This window comes from Bubalus kerabau, chromosome 4, assembly GCF_029407905.1.
Source record: "Bubalus kerabau isolate K-KA32 ecotype Philippines breed swamp buffalo chromosome 4, PCC_UOA_SB_1v2, whole genome shotgun sequence".
In the NCBI taxonomy this organism is placed as follows: domain Eukaryota; kingdom Metazoa; phylum Chordata; class Mammalia; order Artiodactyla; family Bovidae; genus Bubalus; species Bubalus kerabau.
In genome coordinates this window covers 130,341,257-130,361,002 of record NC_073627.1, presented here as the reverse complement: position 1 = coordinate 130,361,002, position 19,746 = coordinate 130,341,257, and the positions used below count along the sequence as shown (strand labels likewise).

The window sequence follows — 19,746 nt, the reverse complement described above, 5'->3', positions numbered from 1 at the left end:
ATTGGACTTACCATTTTGGTTATGGAGAGCCAAGGAGAGAGGAGTCAAAGAAGAGAGTATATTTCCAGCTTAAGAGAGGCCGCAGTGTCTTCATCTATAAATTAGAGATGTTATCAGTTTTAGGTTCAGCTGTGAGTAACAAAATCCCCGAATGATTGGCATAAATTTGACAGGATATTTCAAGTAAGTGAAGTTCAAGACTGGTTCATTGATCCATAGAATTAGAGACCTGGGTTCCTTTTACCTCTTGGTCTCCCTGGCATGGCTTCTACTACCAAAGTTACCTCTTGGTCTAAGATGGCTGCCAGAGCTCCATCCGTTACTGCTTCATTCCAGCTGACAGCAAAGATGACTGGAGAAGAGGTGACCATGGGCACAGGCCAGGTGTCTGTAAAGAAGTTTCCTGGAAATTCACACATCACTTTTTGCACACATTAAATGGGCCAGAATTTAGTCACATGGCCCATTCACACTGCATAGAAGTCTTTGTTCCAAGTTGGTCATGTGCTTATCTATCAAGCATGTCTGTGAAGGAGATATGGAGGATGGATATTAGGCAATAGCTAGCCTTCTCTTCCGTAGGAGATGCTATCCCTCATGGTTGTGGTTTTTAAGTATAATCCCCAGGAAGATCTTAACATGACGTCTGACCCAGAGTGAACTCTTATTTATCTGCTGTGTGACCTTGGATGTGTTACCTCACTTCTCTGGGCTTCATTTCTCTTCTCTGAAATGAAAGTCTCCTGGTTGGAGTTGGGCTCAAGTCCCTTTAACTCTGAGGCCCTAATCTGGAGGCTGGCCAGGAGAGGGCAGTGTTGGAGAGAAGAAGGAATCAGAGGTGCCCCCAAAGAACTAAGCTACCCCAGGATCTTTGGGGCCCTGATGGGGTCTGTCTGCTCTGCCCTGCTGTGAGATAGGTATAAATTGGTATCTGCACACTGACCGTGGGACTTACAACATTGGATAATGTTATTAAATAGCAATCATTGCTTTCAGTATGTAGACAGAAATGATCTTATTGAATTTTTGGAAGATGCAGTAAAGTATAAAGAAAAAATTGCCCTTGGTCACACATCCAGATATAATCGTGATTGACATTTTGTGGCATATATCTTTTGAGTATTTTTCCTAATCATTTTTTTGTATCTGTGAATATGATATCATGCTATATATAATAAACAAATAGCACAGCACTAAATATGTACCAGCCAAATGCTTATTAAGTATTTGCTGCAGTTTACATATATTCACTCATTTATATCCCAAAAAACCATGCCAGGTCAGGCACTTTTGTTGTTCAGTCTCTAAGTCACGTCCGACTCTGTGACCTCAGGGACTGTGCACACCAGACCTCCCTATCACTGTCTCCCGGGGTTTGCCCAAGTTCATGTCCATTGAGTCGGTGGTGCACTGTTATCTTCCCCCATTGTGCTGAACCTGCTGTATTAACAATTTGTCATGACCATCTTTTCTGTGTCAGAAACACTCTTTGGCCCCAACGCATCCAATGATTAAATGATGTATTTAATCCATCATCTCTTTATCCAAGATTGACCTGCTGGACTTTGGGGTTCCTAGTTTTTGTTTTCACAGCTCTGATGAATTATCCTTATGCCGATGAAGTTGTTGAGGTCCAGAGGGGTCGGCCCTTATTCACAGACTCTCAGAAAAGCAGGACAGTGCCTGGATGGGAACCCAGGAGGCTCCCCACTTCGCATCTTGTTGCTCTCTTGTCCCACCTCCTTATGCCCTGTAGAGGGCGGTGGTGTGCGCACCTGCCCGGTGGCAGATGGAGGATGGCCAGGGTGCTCTGCTGAGTAGGCGTTTGCAGCCATCCTCGCGGAGATGCCCGCCTGCCCGGCTCCCGAGGCAGGTTTAGCTGTGGGATGCCCTTCCCTGCAAAGAACCATCTGGCACCAAGTTCACTGTCTTTTCTTAATTAAAGTTACTGTGGACCATGTGAAAGCTTTTCCTTGACGATCCACCAGTTATCATGGTGTGGATTTTATACTGACCCCAAATCGCATTTTCAAAACTTAAAATAAAATTGCAGTTAAAAATGTCAGCAGTGGGAGGTGTGGCTATAGCAGGAAGGAGGTGGTGGGATGGGGGATGGGAGTGTCTGCTGGGCTTGCAGAGAGCCAGCCTGGGCCTGCCAGTGCCCTCATCCCCGCCTCCTGGAACCCCGGCTCTGGCCACACCAGCCTCCTTGCTGTTCTGCACACTGGTCTTGGCTCCTTTTGTCTCTAGTCCTTCCTGCATTCCATTCCCTTGGTCTGCAGGGCCCTCTCCCAGCACAGCACACCCAGCACTTCTAGACTCCCCTGTGGCTCTCTGCAGCCTCTCCCCCTGTGCTAGTCTTGTTGCTGTGCACAGACCCGAGAGAACCTGGGGGTGTGGGGCAGAGCAGACGAGGGTATCACTCACTTGCTGGGAGGAGAGCTGAGAACATCACGTGGGTTTCTGGCTTGGCTGTGGTGGGGGATGGGGTTCGGGGGTGCTGCCATTCTCTGAGAAGCAGGAGAGACCTGGAGTCTTCCTCCCAGAGCCAGGAGCCCTCCTGGGGCTTGCCTAACCCACAGCCTGTCTTTTTCAGCTTCGAAATGGAGCCCCCTTCACCAGACTCCCGAGCGACAAGCTGAAGGCAGTCATCCCCCCTTTCTTGCCCCCTTCCAGCTTTGAGCTGTGGAGCTCGGATCGGTCCCGAACATGTCACAACGGGAAGGCAGACCCCATGAAGACTGTGCTGCCTCAGAGAGCCGGCAGAGGCCACCCCGCGGGTGGAGGGAGCACGGACAGTGTAAGTTGTCCAGTTCACATACTTCGACGTTTCATCTACCACTCTCTGATGTCGTGATGGATTGCAGGCAGAGGGACCTCAGATCCCTTCTGATCTAGGGGGGCTGTAGCTTTTTAGTTTCTTTTAAGTGAGTGATACTCCTTTGTCTAATGAAACCCTACAAAGGAATTAAATATGTAAGCAGATTAGAGTGAACGAAAGTGGAAGCCCCTCTCCCTGGAATCCTGGAGCTCTGAGGAACACAGGTTGAAGACCTGATCTAACCGAACGTTCCCTTTAATAGATGAACCAACAACCCAGAGAACGGAGGTAGTTGCTGAAGGTCACTGAGCCAAGTGGGGTTGAGGATGCTGGGACCAAAAATCAGGTTCTTGGCTTTAATCAGGCTCCACACCACATTATTGCACAGGTTCAGGACCAGACTCAAACACTGGAGAGCGCTCTGTGTGCTCCTAGAGTTTTCTTGCAACCAGAGTGTGACTTCTGTCCTTCTGACCATGGTGGTTTCTGACCTGGTGGCCCTCAGTGTGTTGCTGTGATGCACTGAGGTGGTCCCTTTCAGTGTGGGAGCTGATACCCACACGAGCAGACTGTAGACAATGGAGATTCAGGGACCTAGACCCTGACCCTGCTGCTTTGTGTTGAGTGACTGGAGCCACTCCGAGCCCCCGTCTCTGTCTGACTCCCTGGTGCTTGCTGCTGCCTTCCTGGACTGTTGTAATGCCAAATCACTAGTTGGAGACCAAGGCCCTGGTGCCTGGAAGTGTTTAAAATAGACAGAGTGGGTTTATGTTAAGTCCACCACATGGGAGGAGGTGGTGACCTGTGGGAAGTGGTGTCACAGGTGCTTAGCCTGAGCTAGTGGTCGGTCGAGTTGTCAGCAGGTAGATGTGCACTTCCATCCCTTGGGGGCCTCCTTGCAGGCTGAGCAAGGATCGGCTAGGATGGGCCAGCTGAACTCCAGGGCCCTCCCCATCATGACCTGTGTGTCAGACGGAATGAACAGCACACCCTAACTGCCATATCTGCCTTATTCTTGCAGACTCTCGTCAGGCCAGTTAAATTTCCATCTCTCTCCAGAAGCCCAGCCTCCCCCGCTAATTCTGGAAACTTCAACCACTCACCTCATTCCTCTGGTGGCTCCAGTGGGGGAGGAGGCATGAGCAGGCATGGTGGGGAGCTGCATAACCGCTCAGGTGGGTACCCAGGCAGCCCACTCCAGGAACGTAGGAAGATCACTTAGGGTTGAGGGTGTGAACTGCAGACAGTCCTTGAGACCACTGCATGCACACTGTCTTTCTCCTTGATGTGCCTAAAGGATTTTTCAGTGAATTCACAATCCGAGTTTGTTTTATGCAGTTTCTTAGGGCAAGGAAGTGGGGAGTGGTAAGGGAAGAGATAGTCTGTAATGGTCTATTTTGTTAGAAAATTTTGCAAGAAACTAAGAGAAATGAATAGTGCTTTTGTGGTGTTTAAAATCCTTGAAGGTTAAACCTTAGGTATCTTCTCATCCTGATTCTTCAATGAACAAATGAAGGAACTGAAGCTCAGAGTGGTTGATGGATTTGCCCAGGAGTACACAGCAAGGAGGTGACAATGAAAACTCAAAGCCGTTTGCCCTACCGTTATTTTGGGCTTATGGCATACTTTCCTTCTCTTTAAGTTTACTTGTTTTCAGCCATTACATTTATTTACCATATTCTTTCAGAAAATATTACTGGCCACTTATTAGATATAAGCCAAAGTCTAGGTGATAGAACACATAGCAATAAAGAATTCAAAGTCAGTTTTGTAGGAAGTTGTATTCTGGTGCAAACAGATAATTTTGAATAGATGTTTAAGTGGGGGTTTTCCAGGTGATGCTAGTGGTAAAGAACCCACCTGCCAATGCAGAGGATGCAAGAGACGTGCGTTCAATCCCTGATCCGGGCAGATCCCTTGAAGAAGGAAAGGGCATCCTGCTCCAGTATTCTTGCCTGGCAATTTTTTTTTTTAATCTGAGAATAGTAAATGCTGTAAAAAACAAACAAAACAGAATATGGAAAAAGGTAATGTGGCTGGTTACAGGATACTTTCTAGTCTTCTCCTAGGGTATCCAGGATTAAGTAAAGCGAGCTTTGCAGGAAGGCACCATGCTTTATGCCATCATAGGAATGTAATGCATGCTTCTTGTGGGAAAGCTTGAAAACCAGCTAAAGCAAAAGGCAAAGAAAAGTATAATATCACCCACTAGGAATCATTGTTAACATTTTGATGTATATCTTGCAAGGTACATTTCGCTTCTTTATGAAAGAAGAATAAGTTTTTGAGCACTTAGTGTGTGCCAGGCACAGTGCCCTTTAAGTGGATTATCTATCTCCTTCAGTCTTCCAACAACCTGTGAGGTAGCCTTCCCAGTTTCCAGAAGGGGGAACTGGGGCTCAGGGGAGTTAAATTAACTCAGCCGGAGTCACACAGCAATGAAACAGCAGAGCCAGACCCACGTGCAGGCAGGCTGACTTCTGAGTATACTCTGCTTTGTAACCTTTTCCCTTTCTGCCTGTTTCCATGTTGTAACCACCTTTTTATGCCAATGCACGTGTATCTACAGATTCTTTCATTTTCTAAACTTTTTATTTTATATTGAAGTAGCACTGAAGGCAATGGCACCCCACTCCAGCACTCTTGCCTGGAAAATCCCGTGGATGGAGGAGCCTGGTGGGCTGCAGTCCATGGGGTCGCTAAGAGTCGGACACGACTGAGCGACTTCACTTTCACTTTTCACTTTCATGCACTGGAGAAGGAAATGGCAACCCACTCCAGTGTTTTTGCCTGGAGAATCCCAGGGACGGGGGAGCCTGGTGGGCTGCCGTCTATGGGGTCGCACAGAGTCGGACACGACTGAAGTGACTTAGCAGCAGCAGCAGCAGCAGCACTGAAGGAGGGCATGACAACCCACTGCAGTAATCTTGCCTGGAGAATCCCATGGACAGAAGAGCCTGATGGGCTACAGTCCATAGGGTTGCAAAGAGTTGGACACGACTGAAGTGACTTAGCACATAGCCAGTTAACAATGTTGTGATATGTTCAGGTGGACAGCCTGAAAGGGACTCAGCCATACACATGCATATATCCATTCTCTCCCAAACTCCCTTCCCATCCAGGCTGCCACATAACATTGAACAGAGTTCCCTGTGGACAGCATCTTTTATATAACCAAACAGCCTTCCACTCATCTGAGGTGTCACAATTTTAATTAACCAGTTCCCTCTTATTGAACACTGAGGCTGTTCGAGATTTTTGCTCCTGTAGATCCCACTATAAGTAATGGCTTCAGAGCACTGGGCTTACACACTTGCTTAGTGATTTGCTTAATGTAAGTGCCTTTGAATCAGGGTGGCAGGGTCAATGGGTTTGCCTGTTTTTGAAGCTTTCCATTTTGCCTTCCAGAATGGCCCTGTTTATACATGTAAAATATTTCCAGCAGTGCCTGACACCTGGTCAGTGCCCTGTAAATCGTAGTTATCAGTGTTCCCCCTCTGATGCCCTCCCTAGACCTGGATATTATCATTTTCCCCTTTCCCTTCATCATAATTCAAGGTTGCTGGTAGGTTTGGAGAAACAGGGAGAGGGAACGTGGCAATCAGGAGTCAAGCAAGGAAGCCGAGCCCCTGAGTGTTATGGAGTGAGAAGGCTATTGACACAGCTGTGGGAGTAGCTGGGGATCTGAAGTTCAGAATGGGGAGCTGGGGAGGGTGTTGGATGGTGTTGGAGGAGCCCTGGTGGGGCAGTGTGTGTGGCTGTTAGAGGGCACTGGGAGGGGCTGCTGTGGTAACCCAGGGCTGGCCTGGTGTCTGGCCTGCTGAAGGCTGACTGAGTTGGCCATGGTGTGGTGGAAAGCGAGCAGAAACTGGAGCCTCGGTGGCCTGTCCACCTGCCAGTTGTCATACGCAGTCCTGTGGTCAGCCCTGACTCAGAGCCAGAGGATGGTCTGGGCGATGTGGTTTCGGCTCAGCTGGGTCAGCCCCTGACATCCACTGCCCACCGTGCAGTGCTTTGGACCTTGGCAGTCATTCCTATTCCTCTTTCCTCAGGTGGCAGCATAGACAGTGTCCTCTCCCAGATTGCTGCCCAGAGGAAAAAAGCAGCCGGATTATCTGAGCAGAAGCCCAGCCATCGGTCAAGTCCTGTTGGGCCAGCGCCCAGCTCCAGCCCGTCTGAACTCCCGGTCTCCCCGGCAGGCGGCAGTGTTCCTGGTGGCAAGGTGCTTGTTCTGTTTCCGTCTCCTCCTCTGATGCTCGTAGGTCCTGTCCTAGCACCGCTGACACCCTGGGGAGCGCGGGCAGTGCCGCTGTCATGGGACAGACTAAACCTTCCATCCGGCTGCCCTTGGGCTTTCCAAGAAGGGTGGTTTCCAAGATCACACCCCATGCCCTTGGTGTCGTGTGCACGCGTGTTCACCTCCCCCAAGATACCTCCAGGTGGGACGGGTGCAGAGGTATGGGGTGCTGCTGGGGTGAGCACCAGGTTCGCAGCCCTGTGCTGGTCATCCAGTCTCACACAACACGTTTTTGTTCGTTGATTTAGAGCAAAAGGGTTCCTAGTGGTTTCAGGAGCAACTGCCTGGGTTCTGATCTCAGCCTCACATTTTAGCGTTTAGAACGGGGCTGGTACCTGGTACACCTGCGTAAGTGTCGGGGGTTACTGTTGACAGTTGTAGCAGTAATCACCCTCCTCCCTTATCCTTCCACTATAGCCACATCTGAGTATCTGCTCTGTGCTCACTTCCAGCAGTGAGGATCCAGCAGTGAATGAAGGGGTTGGTGACTGTTCTCTTGGTGTCACTACAGACACAGCAGTGTGTCTTATGGAGAGGGGAGGATGCTATGGGGCATGTGTCCTTGCCGATTCTTGAGGGCACCAGGGACATCGCAATGGAGATCTGAAGGGCAAGGTGAAAGGGTCAAGGGTGGGATGGGGTGAGACTGTCCCAGGGTGAGGTGATGGCACGTGCAGAGCTCCAGAGGTGAATGTGTGGCATAGGAAAGGAGCTATAGGAAGGATGGTGAGCAGGACAGAGCTGAGGACTCATCTGCCTCCATTAATGAGCCCCAGAGCAGTTACCGGGCTTCTTAGGTGGCCCTAGGGGTAAAGACCTGCCTGCCAATGCAGAAGACATTAAGAGACGTGGGTTTGATCCCTGGGTTGGGAAGATCCCCTGGAGGAGGGCGTGACAACCCACTCCAGTATTCTTGCCTGGAGAGTTCCATGGACCAAGGAGCCTGGCGGGCTACCGTCCATCGGGTTGCAAAGAGTCAGACACGGCTGAAGCAATGTAGTGTGCAAGCACAGAGCAGTTAGTGTGCAAGCACAGAGTAGTCACCACATTGTTAGCACCTGAGGGGTTTGCAATGGATGAGAAACCCCACATGCCTCAGGGAGTGGAGGTCTCCCAGTATCTAAAGAATCTGCCCCCTCCACCTCCTTAGTCCCTCCACCTGGGTTGATTAATGGAGTAAGCCCCAGAGTGGGGGTCCTAGTCATGAACATGAACTGGCTCCTTTAACAGGTGGCTCCCTGGATTCTCCATAGGGGTGTCATAGCCCATTCCCTCTTCTGAGAGGACCCAAGTCCTCTCAGAAGGCACAACCCCACTTTTCATTTTATTTTCTAGATGTCTTAAGCTTTCTCCCTGGGAAAAGTTAGATCATCTGAAGGCCTCAGCCCTGGACCTTTGCCCAGAAGTGCTTTCAGAGATTAATATCATAATGCATATATGAGAAATAGTCTTTGTTTTCTGTCCAACCATTGTTAGTTATACAGCTTTCTTTGTTATTCAAAGTCCCTTATGCAATTGGTCTTATATAATTATTTTCTTTACAGTGTAGCTCCAGAAAAAAAAAAGTCTCTGTATATGTTAGCATATTTTCTATTATGTTCAAAATTATTTGTGTACTAGGATTTATGAAATTAAGTTCCTTTTAGAATTCAGTGCTAGGTACAAAATGTCTATTGATATTTCAATATGTTTTATTTCATCCAATAGTAAAAATTCTGTAATTAGCGTATTTCTCTTTTTGCCTTTGCTGCTAGGAAACTCAGCTACTCATTACAGTAAATCTGCTACTCTAGAATTTTCACATAGTTTTCCTCTTCTCTGTTGTGTAAAATTTTCTGTTTCTGTTTTGATGGTCATATTAGATGTGTTATGTATTGTTAGCTTCCTTTCACTGGTGCTGGAAATAGGGAGGCATCTAAGTTATAAATTATATTAACCATTGCATCACCTGGATGCACCTGTCATATCTAAGGTATGTACAAGTGTGTTCTGATGAACGGAAATTGTGTCAGAAGAGGCATTCAGGCAACAGAAAACTGGAGAAACAATCCAGTTCAATGATCACCTGATATTCCTAGCATAAGAATATGCTGTAAACTTGGGGAGCTACTTAAAAACTCAGATTTCTGGGTTCCACACAGCTTAGCTAAATGAGACTCTCAGGGTAGGGTCTGAGGAATCTGTTTTTCTCTTCCGAGAGTGTTGCAGCCAGCCCAGCCCAAGTTCTTAGAAATCACTGCCCTAAATCAAAGGACACAGGAGTGGGCTTTCTGTCAAAGGCTCTAGCAGCAAAATGGAGACATGAAGTGCTTTTCAAAGACTCCCTTAGGGAGAATTAGAAATTAGTATTCAAAATATGAGCCTGATGATTCTGGGTTTTGCACTTTGCTTAAACCAAGCACACTGCAGCATAGAATATTTCTCAGGCATGACTGCTGATGTGAAGTGTGCCTTAGCAGATACAGAGTGGAGATGGGGTGGGGCCGGAGCGTGCTTCACTTCCCAGATCTCAGAAAGCCCAAAGGCCCCCTGGGAATATCAGCTTTCTGTTCCCACCCAAAAGCACAGTGGTTGAAAACAACGCATTTCTTACACTTGCACATCTGTGGCTGGGCAGCCTGGTCTGGACTTAGCTAGGCAGTGCTTCTGGACTGAGGGGATCTCTTACATGTTTGACTGTTGGGTGATCAAAACAGTGGGTCCATGTGTGTCCACAACAAGTTTGGACATGTTCTCATGGCAACAGTCAGAGGCATTAGTTGAAAACCAATGAAGTTTAAGCAAGTCATCACACCCACTGCAGGAGACCACACAGTTATGTAGCAAAGAGTATAGGTAGAGGAAGGGTGGAGATGATGCCACGACATGATTAATCTGCCACACTGGAGATGAAAGGAATAGTTCAAATATTTCAGAGCACCCCAAATCTTATATTTACCTGCCTCCTCCCCAATAATGTTGCCTACAGGCCTAGAGTATTGTGTTTATTTGCCCTTGACTGAAATAGAATCTGTTTTGTAGGGATATCCCAGTTGTCTCCTGCTTAATCAGAAGCTTTATTATAAAATGGCTATCTTTACAAAAAAAGCAGAAGGAAGAATCCATTAATAATATAGACATCTTATTGACAAAGTTTTTTCAAGTCTAAGAAAAGGACTTCTGATTCCACCCTGGGATGTAGTTAGCAAGAAGGAACATTAAAGGCTTGGCAGAAGGAAAGGTGTACCCATTTCTAGGCATGAAAACTATTTATCTTGGTCTCTACTATCCTATATGAGATGTCCAATTTTTAACATAAACTATAAGACATGTAAAAAGGCAAGAAACACCAGACTCCCAACAAACAAGGCAGTCATCAGAATCTGATGTAGATGTGAAACAGGTGTTGGAATTATATAACAGGAAGTTTAAAAGAACTACAGTTAATATGCTGAAGGCTCTAGTGAACAATCTGAACAGCATGCAGACTCCTATGAGTAGCAATTTTAGCAGAGAAATGGAAACTATAAGAGCCAAATGGAAATGTTAGAAATAAAAAACACAGAGATGAGGAATGCCTCTGATGGGCTCCTCAGTAGAAAGATTCTTTCCTTGACACAGCCAAGGAAGGAATCAATGAACCTGAAGATAGGGCAATAGAAATTACCCAAACTGAAACATGAAGTAAAGAAGAAGTCAAAGCAAAAACAAAAGCCAAGCGCCTCAAAGTTGTAAGATAGTAACAAATGCTCTCATACAGGTAACTGGAACCCCTGAGGAGAGAGAGAGAATGGTGGGGCATAAGGAATATATATATTTTTAATGGCCAAGAATTTCTCCTCCAATTAATTACAGATGCCAAACCACAGGTCCAGGAAGTTCAGAGAACACTGAATAGGATAAATACTGGAAAAAAGCACTTTGTTAGCATAATTCACCAGGTTCATAGACTGAAGAATAAAATGCAGAAAAAGCACCTGGCAAAATTCAGACTCCATTCATGATCAGAACTTTCGGCAAACTAAGAATTGAAAAGAACTCCCTGGACCTCATATGAATTGTACTTGATGATAATAGACTGAGTGCTTTTCACCAAAGATCTGGAACAAGGATGTTGCCTCTCTCAACTTTGTACCAAAACTTATCCTATAGCTAGTGTGATAAGGTAAGGAATAGGTTAAAGGTACACAGATTGGAAAGGAAGAAATAAAACTGTCTCTAGTTTTAGATGTTATGTTTGTCTACTCAGAAAGTGCAAAAAAGTTACACAAACCCTCCTAGGACTAAAAAGTGAGTTCAGCAGGGTCTCAGGATATGAGGTCAGTATACAAAAGTCAATTGTACTTTTATACAGTAGCAATGAACAATTAGAATAATTAGACTTTTTAAATTTGAAACTGAAAGTATCATTTACAGTACATTAGAAATGTATTATATGAAAATGTATTATGAGAGTGAAATCTTTAGGTATAAATCTAATAAAGTATGTGCAGAATCTATAGGTTGAAAACCACAAGACACTGATAAATAAGGTTAAATAAATGGAGCAATAGAAGGCTCAATATTGTTAAGGTATCAGGTGTTTTTTTTTTTTTTTTTGCAGTTTGATCTATAGATTCAATATAATCCAAATTAAAATCCCAGCTAGCTCTTTTTGTAGAGATCTAGAAAGTGATTCTGAAATTTATTTTAAGATGCAATAAGAAAGTATAAGCAAAAGAATTATGAAAAAAAATCATACTATTAATATCTAGTTTTAAGACTTACTGTAAAACAGTATGGTATTAGGGAAGGACAGACACATAGGTCATTGGAACAGAATAGAGAGGCTAAAAATAGACCTAACAAGAATAGTCAACTAAATTTTTTTTCACCAGGGTGCAAAGGCAGTTCAACAAAGAACAGGTAGTCTTTTCAACGAATAGTGCTGGAACGACTGAATATGCAAGAAAATGAACCTCCACATATATCTCACAGTGAATTCAGAGATTAACTCAAAATAGATCATACACTGAAATATAAAATGAAACAGTATAAAATTCCTAGGGGAAAATCTGTGTAACTTTGAATTTGGCATGGAGTTTCAGATATAGTACCAAAAGCATGATCCATAAAAGAAAAAATGTTAAATTGGACTTCATAAAGATTCAGATCTTTTGCCCTGCAAGAGACAGCATTAAGAGAATGAAAAGACAAGCCACACACTAGGCAAAATATTTGTAAATCATGTATCTGATAATGGTTTTGTATCCAGAATAAAGAACTCTCAAAACTCAACAGTAAGTAAACAACCAACAAATTTTAAAATGGGCAAAATATCTGAACAGTTTGTCCATCAGAGAAGACATATAGATGGCATATAAACATATGATAAAATGTTCAACATCATTATTTAGGAAATACTACTTAAAGCCACAATGAAATAGCACTCTACACCTGTTATTAGACTGCCTAAAATTTAAAAAAACAAAATTAAGTTACAAGAGCTGTGAGAATGTGGAACTACTGGAATTCTCATTCATTGCTGATGGGAATGCAAAAATGATACAGCCACCTTGAAAATGTTTGACAGTTTCTTATAAAACTACACATACATTGAGCATGTGACCTCTCTCCTAGATACTTACCCAAATAGATTTTTAAAAAATTATACAAAAGTCAGTTTGTGAATGTTTACAGCAGTTTTTCATAAATACCCTAAACTAGAAACATCTTATAACAGGTAAACACGTAAACCAACTGTGGTAATACCCATGCAGTGGAATATGTGCATGCGTCCTAAGTTGCTTCAGTCATGTCCAACTCTGCGATGCTGTAGACTGTAGCCTACCAGGCTCCTTTGTCCATGGGATTCTCCAGGCGAGAATACTGGAGTGGGCTGCCATACCTGCCTCCATGGAATCTTCCCCACCCAGGAATTGAACCCATGTTTCTTACATCTCCTGCATTGGCAGGCAAGTTCTGTACCGCTAGCACCACCCGGGAAGCCCATACAATGGACTACTACTCAGCAATGGAAAAGCATACACTATTGACACATGCAGTAACTTAAATGAACCTCAGAAGTGTTACGCTGAGCCGGACAAAAAAGTGTACATATTATTTGAGTCCATGTGTATGACAGTTTCTTTGAAATGCAAAATTATAGGAATGGAAAACAGAGCAGTTATTTCCATGGATTGGAGTGGGGGAAAAGTTAACTAGAAAGGGACAGCACAGGGGAATTTGGGGGATGATGGAGCTGTTCCATGGTGGATACACAACTCTACTTTTTTATCAATACCTGAAGAATTGTATGCAGAAGTTATCTTTACTGCATGTGGATTTTAAATCAACCAGGAACTAAGGATGTGTGCAGACTGTGACAACAGATCTAGCTGTATTACAAGTGAATGACATAGCTACACTGTAGGAGGTGGGCGAAAACATGTCAATGGAGATTGTAAGAGTAAAGACAAAAAGAACTGTACATAAGCATTGTATTCTAGTTGAGTTTTTTTTTTCCTTGTAGGTGTTATAGGCTAGCAATTCTGAAGCTGCTTTACATGTGTGTGTATATATATATGTGTGTGTGTATATATACACTTTACACATATACTAAGGTTGAACAAATAATGAGACTCAGAGATTGAGTCATAGGGGAAATGGAGGAACTAAGCCTGTGGGTATTGGATTGGAGTCAGAGCTATCAGTATGAGTGCATGCTTGTAAGTACACATGTATACACAGATTGATAGAGGACCAAGTATGGCTACATGTGTATGCGTAGGTTAGTAGACTTCATATATTTCCTTGCTCTGTTCACTGAGAGGACCTAGAAGGAGTGACATCCCAGTAGCCATGAACAACCTACTATCCAGATTTTAGTATCTAAATACCACCCTCCAATAAAAGGGACCAGGGCATAACAATAGTATTGGATTATAGCCCAGAGAATATATATCCACAAGCCCATACTGATCTGAACAAATAAATAGGGGAAAAGGAACAACTCTTCTGGACAGAATTCCAAGTAATAAATGTGGAAGGAATAAGGGAAATAAATCACCATTAGAACATCATGGTAGTAATTGCTCCAGAGAAGATGCACCAGAGAATGTTAAAGTTAACAGACAAACAGGAAAAAAAAAATATTTAGCACAAAATGTCTCCCCAGATATTTACTGATTATAAAGGGAAAAATAGTAACTTCATAATGGGGAGATCTGACAGACCCCACCTTAACTAAATCATCATCAGTGGTAAGGCATTGGTGCTTTGTACCTCCGGGTGTGATGTACTGAGAATGGCCCATCACCTCTGTGGTTGTCAACCTCAAGATCCATAAAGAAAAGTGAAGTCGCTCAGTTGTGTCTGACTCTTTGAGACCCCATGGACTGTAGCCTACCAGGCTCTTCCCTCCATGGGATTCTCCAGGCAAGAGTACTGGAGTGGGTTGCCATTATGAGGAAACAGGACAAACCCACTACAAATACCTGACAAATACCTGACCAGGACTTTTCGAAAGTAACGAGGTCATAAAAGACGAGGCAAGACCAAGGAGTTATTACAGGTGAGGAGTACAAGAAGGCAAAATGGGTCAATGCAGCATGAATCCTGGACCAAAGTACAAATCAGTGAAACAACTACAGATACTATCAGCAGTTCAGCTGATAGTATAATCCCAGTGTTAATTTCTTAGTTCCCATAACTGTAAGTCTAAAAGTACTCACAAATATAGAAAACAAACTTAAGGTTACAAAAGGGGACGGGGAGGGACAAATTAGTAGGGGATTAACAGATATAAACTATTGCATATAAAATAGATAAGTAACAAGAATTTACTGTATAAGCAGTAAATCCCTGTGTATCTTGTGGTAACCTATAATGGAATATAAGCTGCAAGAAAAACCCCACCTGAATCACTAATGCTGTACACCCAAAACTGGCACAACATTGTGAATCAACTGTACTTCTATAAAATAAACAAAAGTACTTCAAAATAAAAAGGCCTTTTTTGTGTGCAACACATACAAAGGAAAAATAGTAAGTCTTCTGTGGTGAGTGGTTGAAAGTGACTGGTTTAGATGAAGGAACATCCAGAGCAGAATGGGCCTACGTGTGTGAATAAGCCACACTTTCATTGTAGAGCTGGTCAGTGAGCAGCCACCAGGCTTCCCAGGTGGCGCTAGTGGTAAAGAACCCGCCTGCCACTGCAGGAGATGCCAGAGAGATGTGGGTTCAAGGACTTGCCCTGGTGGCTCAGACGGTAGAGAATCTGCCTGCAATGTGGGAGACCTGGGTTCGACCCCTGGGTCGGGTAGATCCCTTGGAGAAGGGAATGGCACCCCACTCCAGTATTCTTGCCTGGAGCATCCCATGGACAGAGGAGCCTGGTGGGCTACAGTCCATCGGGTCGCACAGAGTCAGACACGACTGACTCAACTTAGCATGGCACGGCAGTGAGAGGTCAGGGGACTCGGCCAAGGACGTGCTGCTGGCCGCTATCTGGACAGGACTAGGACTGGGGTTTTCTGGCTCCACTTGTGCCACTTTTTCCATCCCCTTCCCTGTCTCTTCTCAGGGGAGGAGTTTCCTGAAACTGTTTTGATATTATGGTTTCTGCTTTGCATGTTTTCTATGAAGTAGATTTCATAGTCCTGGTTAGACATCTTGTTGAGTCATATATCACCCGTGTTCCCTATTGTGGGTGTCTGTTTGAATCATGTCTGCCCTCCAGGTGATAGCTTATGTATTTGTCTTACTCTTTTCAGCAGAAACTGGAGACAAGCAAAAGGCCTCCATCTGGAACTTCCACTACCTCCAAAAGCACCTCCCCTACCCTTACGCCTTCTCCTTCCCCCAAGGGGCACGCGGCCGAGTCCTCCGTGTCCTCTTCCTCGTCCCACCGGCAGTCCAAGAGCAGCGGGGGCTCCAGCAGTGGCACCATCACTGATGAGGGTGAGCCCCTGAAAGGTCCTGAAACCCCACCCTTCCCTCTTCACCATGGTAACCTGGCAGCTGCCCTTTATTGCTATAGCTGTCCTGGGTCAGGTGTTTTTTAGTTTTTTTAGTCAAAAATATCTTTCCCTTCCCTGATTGTACCTTGCATTTTTGTTTTCACTGAGCTTATGTGCCTAAAAGGTATACAGTAGTTTCTGAATGTAGGTTGGTTTTGTTTATATACACAGATGTACACCTGTAAAACTGCTTTTCCACCACCCATTATGTACCTTTCCCTGAACCTTGTACAAATCAGAATTCGGTCAGTTGCAAGGGATGAAATCTCCATTCAAACTGATTTAAGCAAAAACAAAACCAAAACACTGATCATCTGTGGGCTCATAATGGAACTATCCAGGGTGTGCTTCAAGCGTGTCTAAATCCATGTGCCTTGGAATGTTTCACTCCATCTTTCAGGTAGGCTCTCTTCAAGTGGTGGCAGGGATACCCCCTGCAGCTTCATGCTTCTTCTTCCTACTAACCTAGACACCCCAGTAGAAAGTGTGCTACTTTCTTAGCAGCTCTGGCAAAACCCCACGGGTAGAGATCATTGTCCTGTCTTGGCTATATTGATAATGACTTGGGTTGTTTGCCCATCCTTAACTATCTCTCTGTCCCCAAGGGCAGAGTGTGTCTGCCTTTGGAGCCAGGGTCGGTTAGGGTCAGATTGTGTGGATTGGGAGTGGGAGGGAAGTAGCTCCTTAAAGGAAAATGGAAGTGGATGGAGGGCAAGTAAAAGCAGGAACCTGCGTGAGTGGGGGTGATGAGGAAAGGGAGATGGATCAGACAGCAGGGAGGGAGTTGGAGGCACTGTAGTGAGGTCCCAGGTGTGAAGACGTAAATGATAACGGAGAGAAGAAGCTCATCCTTTTAAAAACTGCCCTCTGGTGGCTCCTAGGAGGAGGGGTGGGAGAGGAGGGAGCGGAGCTTTGATGAGAGCTAGGGACCAGGCAGGTGCAATCAGAGTACGAATCAGACAGGCGAGGAGATTCTCGCTGTGTGTGTGGTTTGCAGGCGTCTCACTGCAGCTGCTGGGAGGGAGTGCAGAGCAGATTCTGCCCAGCAAGTGATAAGTTGAAATCAACTGCACAGGCTATGGTCTGTCCTGCGTTGATAAATGTACACTACCACTGGCATCCTCTTTATTTGGTACTGCTTTTATTGTTTTGTGCTGTCTAGCGCGATCATTTATGAAAGCTTCAGAGGCTGGCTAGCAACCCCATTCCTCCCTGTGTTTTCTTTATATATATACATATAATGATCTTTTTCTTTTGCCACACCACGTGGCTTGTGGGATCTTAATTCCCCAACCAAGGATTGAATCGTGTCCTCTGCAGTGAAAACGTGGAGTCCTAACCACTCTAACCACTAGACCACCAGAGAATTTCTGTGTGGCATCTTAAGTTCCCCGCCCATGAACTCTCCTGCCTCGGAAGGCCTCAGGAATCTAAACTTCTAGTGGTTCAGTTTGGGATTTGTGCCCCACATTTTCCCCCAAAAGAGTTGAGACAGTGGATATCTGAATGCCCTGTCTGTGCCTATTCTTCTCCCCTCTTATTCATTATTGGAAAAAACATTTGCAAAGCCTTGTTGGGATAAAAAACAGAGGAAGACTTGAGAGCACTTTTTTTTTAAAGGTTACCTTCTCTGGCTTAGAAAGCCTACTTTTGCTTCCTGGGGTTTCTGGGTCCCGAGGCAGCAAGACCCTTGTCCTGCAGGCATTAGATTATCACAAACCAGAGCCTGGAGTCCATCACTAAAGAGCCATTCTTGATGATATTTTTGTGGAAAACCTGTAGCCTCGGTGAAGGGTCACGTGCGAGCCTTTACCCTGCTCACTCTGTGTCCCTCTGTTCGCTTCTCCTGAAGGAAATGGTGAAGTGGCGACAATGTCGTGTAAGCTTCACACTCATTCCGTGAAGGTGCCTGGGGCAGCCCTGGGAGCTGTAACCTGTGCTGGTGTCCTGATCGTTCATCAGGCTGGGGATTCAGATACATTCTGCATAACAACATTAAATGATTATAACACAAGGTGGGATTAAATCTGTGTTACCAGCAAGGCATGGAGCATCATCGTGGGCTTCACTGAAGAGTGGCACTCGGGCCGGGCTGCAGGGACTGAGCAGACAGTGTGCAGTTGGGCCAGAGCTGATTGTTAAATTTATAGGAGACATCTGCTGCTGCTGCTGCTAAGTCGCTTCAGTCGTGTCCGACTCTGTGCAACCCCATAGACAGCAGCCCACCAGGCTCCCCCGTCTCTGGGACTCTCCAGGCAAGAACAACTGGAGTGGGTTGCCATTTCCTTCTCCAATGCATGCATGCATGCTAAGTCGCTTCAGTCGTGTCTGACTCTGTGTGACCCTATGGACAGCAGCCCACCAGGCTCCCCTGTCCACGGGATTCTCTAGGCAAGAATACTGGAGTGGGTTGCCATTTCCTTCTCCAAGGAAACATATGAGCTGGCAATTAAACACAGCTGTTAAAAGTCAAGTTACAACAACAACAAAAATGTGTGTTAAAAAAATGGACAAGTCAAATTACATGAACTTATAATTAAGCTGATTATGCTACATGTTAAGGTATGTGGCATTTAAATCAAAATATATTATTTTCTTATCTTTTACTGCATTCTAATATCTTTGCTCTTAAAGTTCTTTATGTCTTTTTTTTTCTTTGTGGTGGGAATACCGTGTACTGATGTGTTACTTCTGTGCGTCTTTTCCAGTTCCATTTCCAGGAACATGACATTGGCAGGTTGAAGTCAGCCATGGTGATGTATTTACACCATGGAAATCAGCAAATACCCACCAGGACTTGAGTTAATGTTTTATTGATCATCTGGATATCATCTAGACAATGTTAATTTTGCAGGTTCAACTTTAAAGTGTCATGTCTATAGCTGTTCTAGCACTGAAAATTGAGAAAATAGTCTAAATAGTCTTTCAGGATTTGAAAACCTTTATCTGAAGTTCCAACATTCGTCTTCGTTGTTTCATTTCATCTCACGTTTTCACCTAAACAGAAGCATCAGCAAGCCTTCATGTAGGAACTATACTCATTCCCTCTGGCTACAAGAAGGATGCAAAAATCAGTGAAGACGTTCAGTGAAATGCCTGATATCCAATGAAGGCATTGGCTATATGGAGTTTATAATATAGAGTATCATGTAATTTATTATCATATATAAATTGTGCACATACATCCTTACTTGAGTAAAATCTGCTGTAAAGTTATGTATCTACATATATGTGTACATTCCCCCTCCCAGAAAGCCAGCACACAAATGTGAAGAGAGACTCATGGAGGGAACAGCATTATAGGCATCCTGAATCTATAATGGATTATGTGTGGGCTGGGACTCATTTCATCTCATAACACCACTGCTCATTAGCAGCTCTTCCGTAAAGCTTTTCTGGTCCCCTGGGTGGTCAGCTGTCCTTTCTGTCCCCTTAGTCACGCCCTTCACCATGTGCTCACCACCTGTGGGAGGGGTGGCAGAGTGGAGTGTGGCACAGGCCTGGTAGCTAAACCACTGGGTTTGAATCCCCACTGTGCTGTGGACTAATGGTGTGATGTCACCCGAGATATGGTGCCAGCTTTCTGTGACTTCCTCATCTGTAGTGGGAGCAGTGATAGGGTCTGCCACGTGGGGTTGTTAAGAGCAAAT

The 19,746-nt window shown here is 44.9% G+C and overlaps 1 protein-coding gene across 5 annotated transcripts in view; it reads left to right on the top strand.

Moving 5' to 3' along the window:
* ANKS6 (ankyrin repeat and sterile alpha motif domain containing 6) overlaps nt 1–19,746 on the top strand; it is a 52,857-nt gene that overhangs the window by 18,470 nt on the left and 14,641 nt on the right. For 4 of the 5 annotated variants that reach the window (XR_008713708.1, XR_008713709.1, XM_055578613.1 and 1 more), the window contains exons 9-12: nt 2,597–2,800; nt 3,843–3,996; nt 6,874–7,043; nt 15,851–16,037. Coding sequence is in view for 3 of the 5 variants with exons in the window: in XM_055578613.1 (XP_055434588.1) it covers nt 2,597–2,800; nt 3,843–3,996; nt 6,874–7,043; nt 15,851–16,037 (715 nt within the window). In the remaining 2 variants the exon portion in view is untranslated. The remainder of the gene's footprint in view (nt 1–2,596; nt 2,801–3,842; nt 3,997–6,873; nt 7,044–15,850; nt 16,038–19,746) is intronic. The other variant, XM_055578614.1, reaches the window with a different exon arrangement.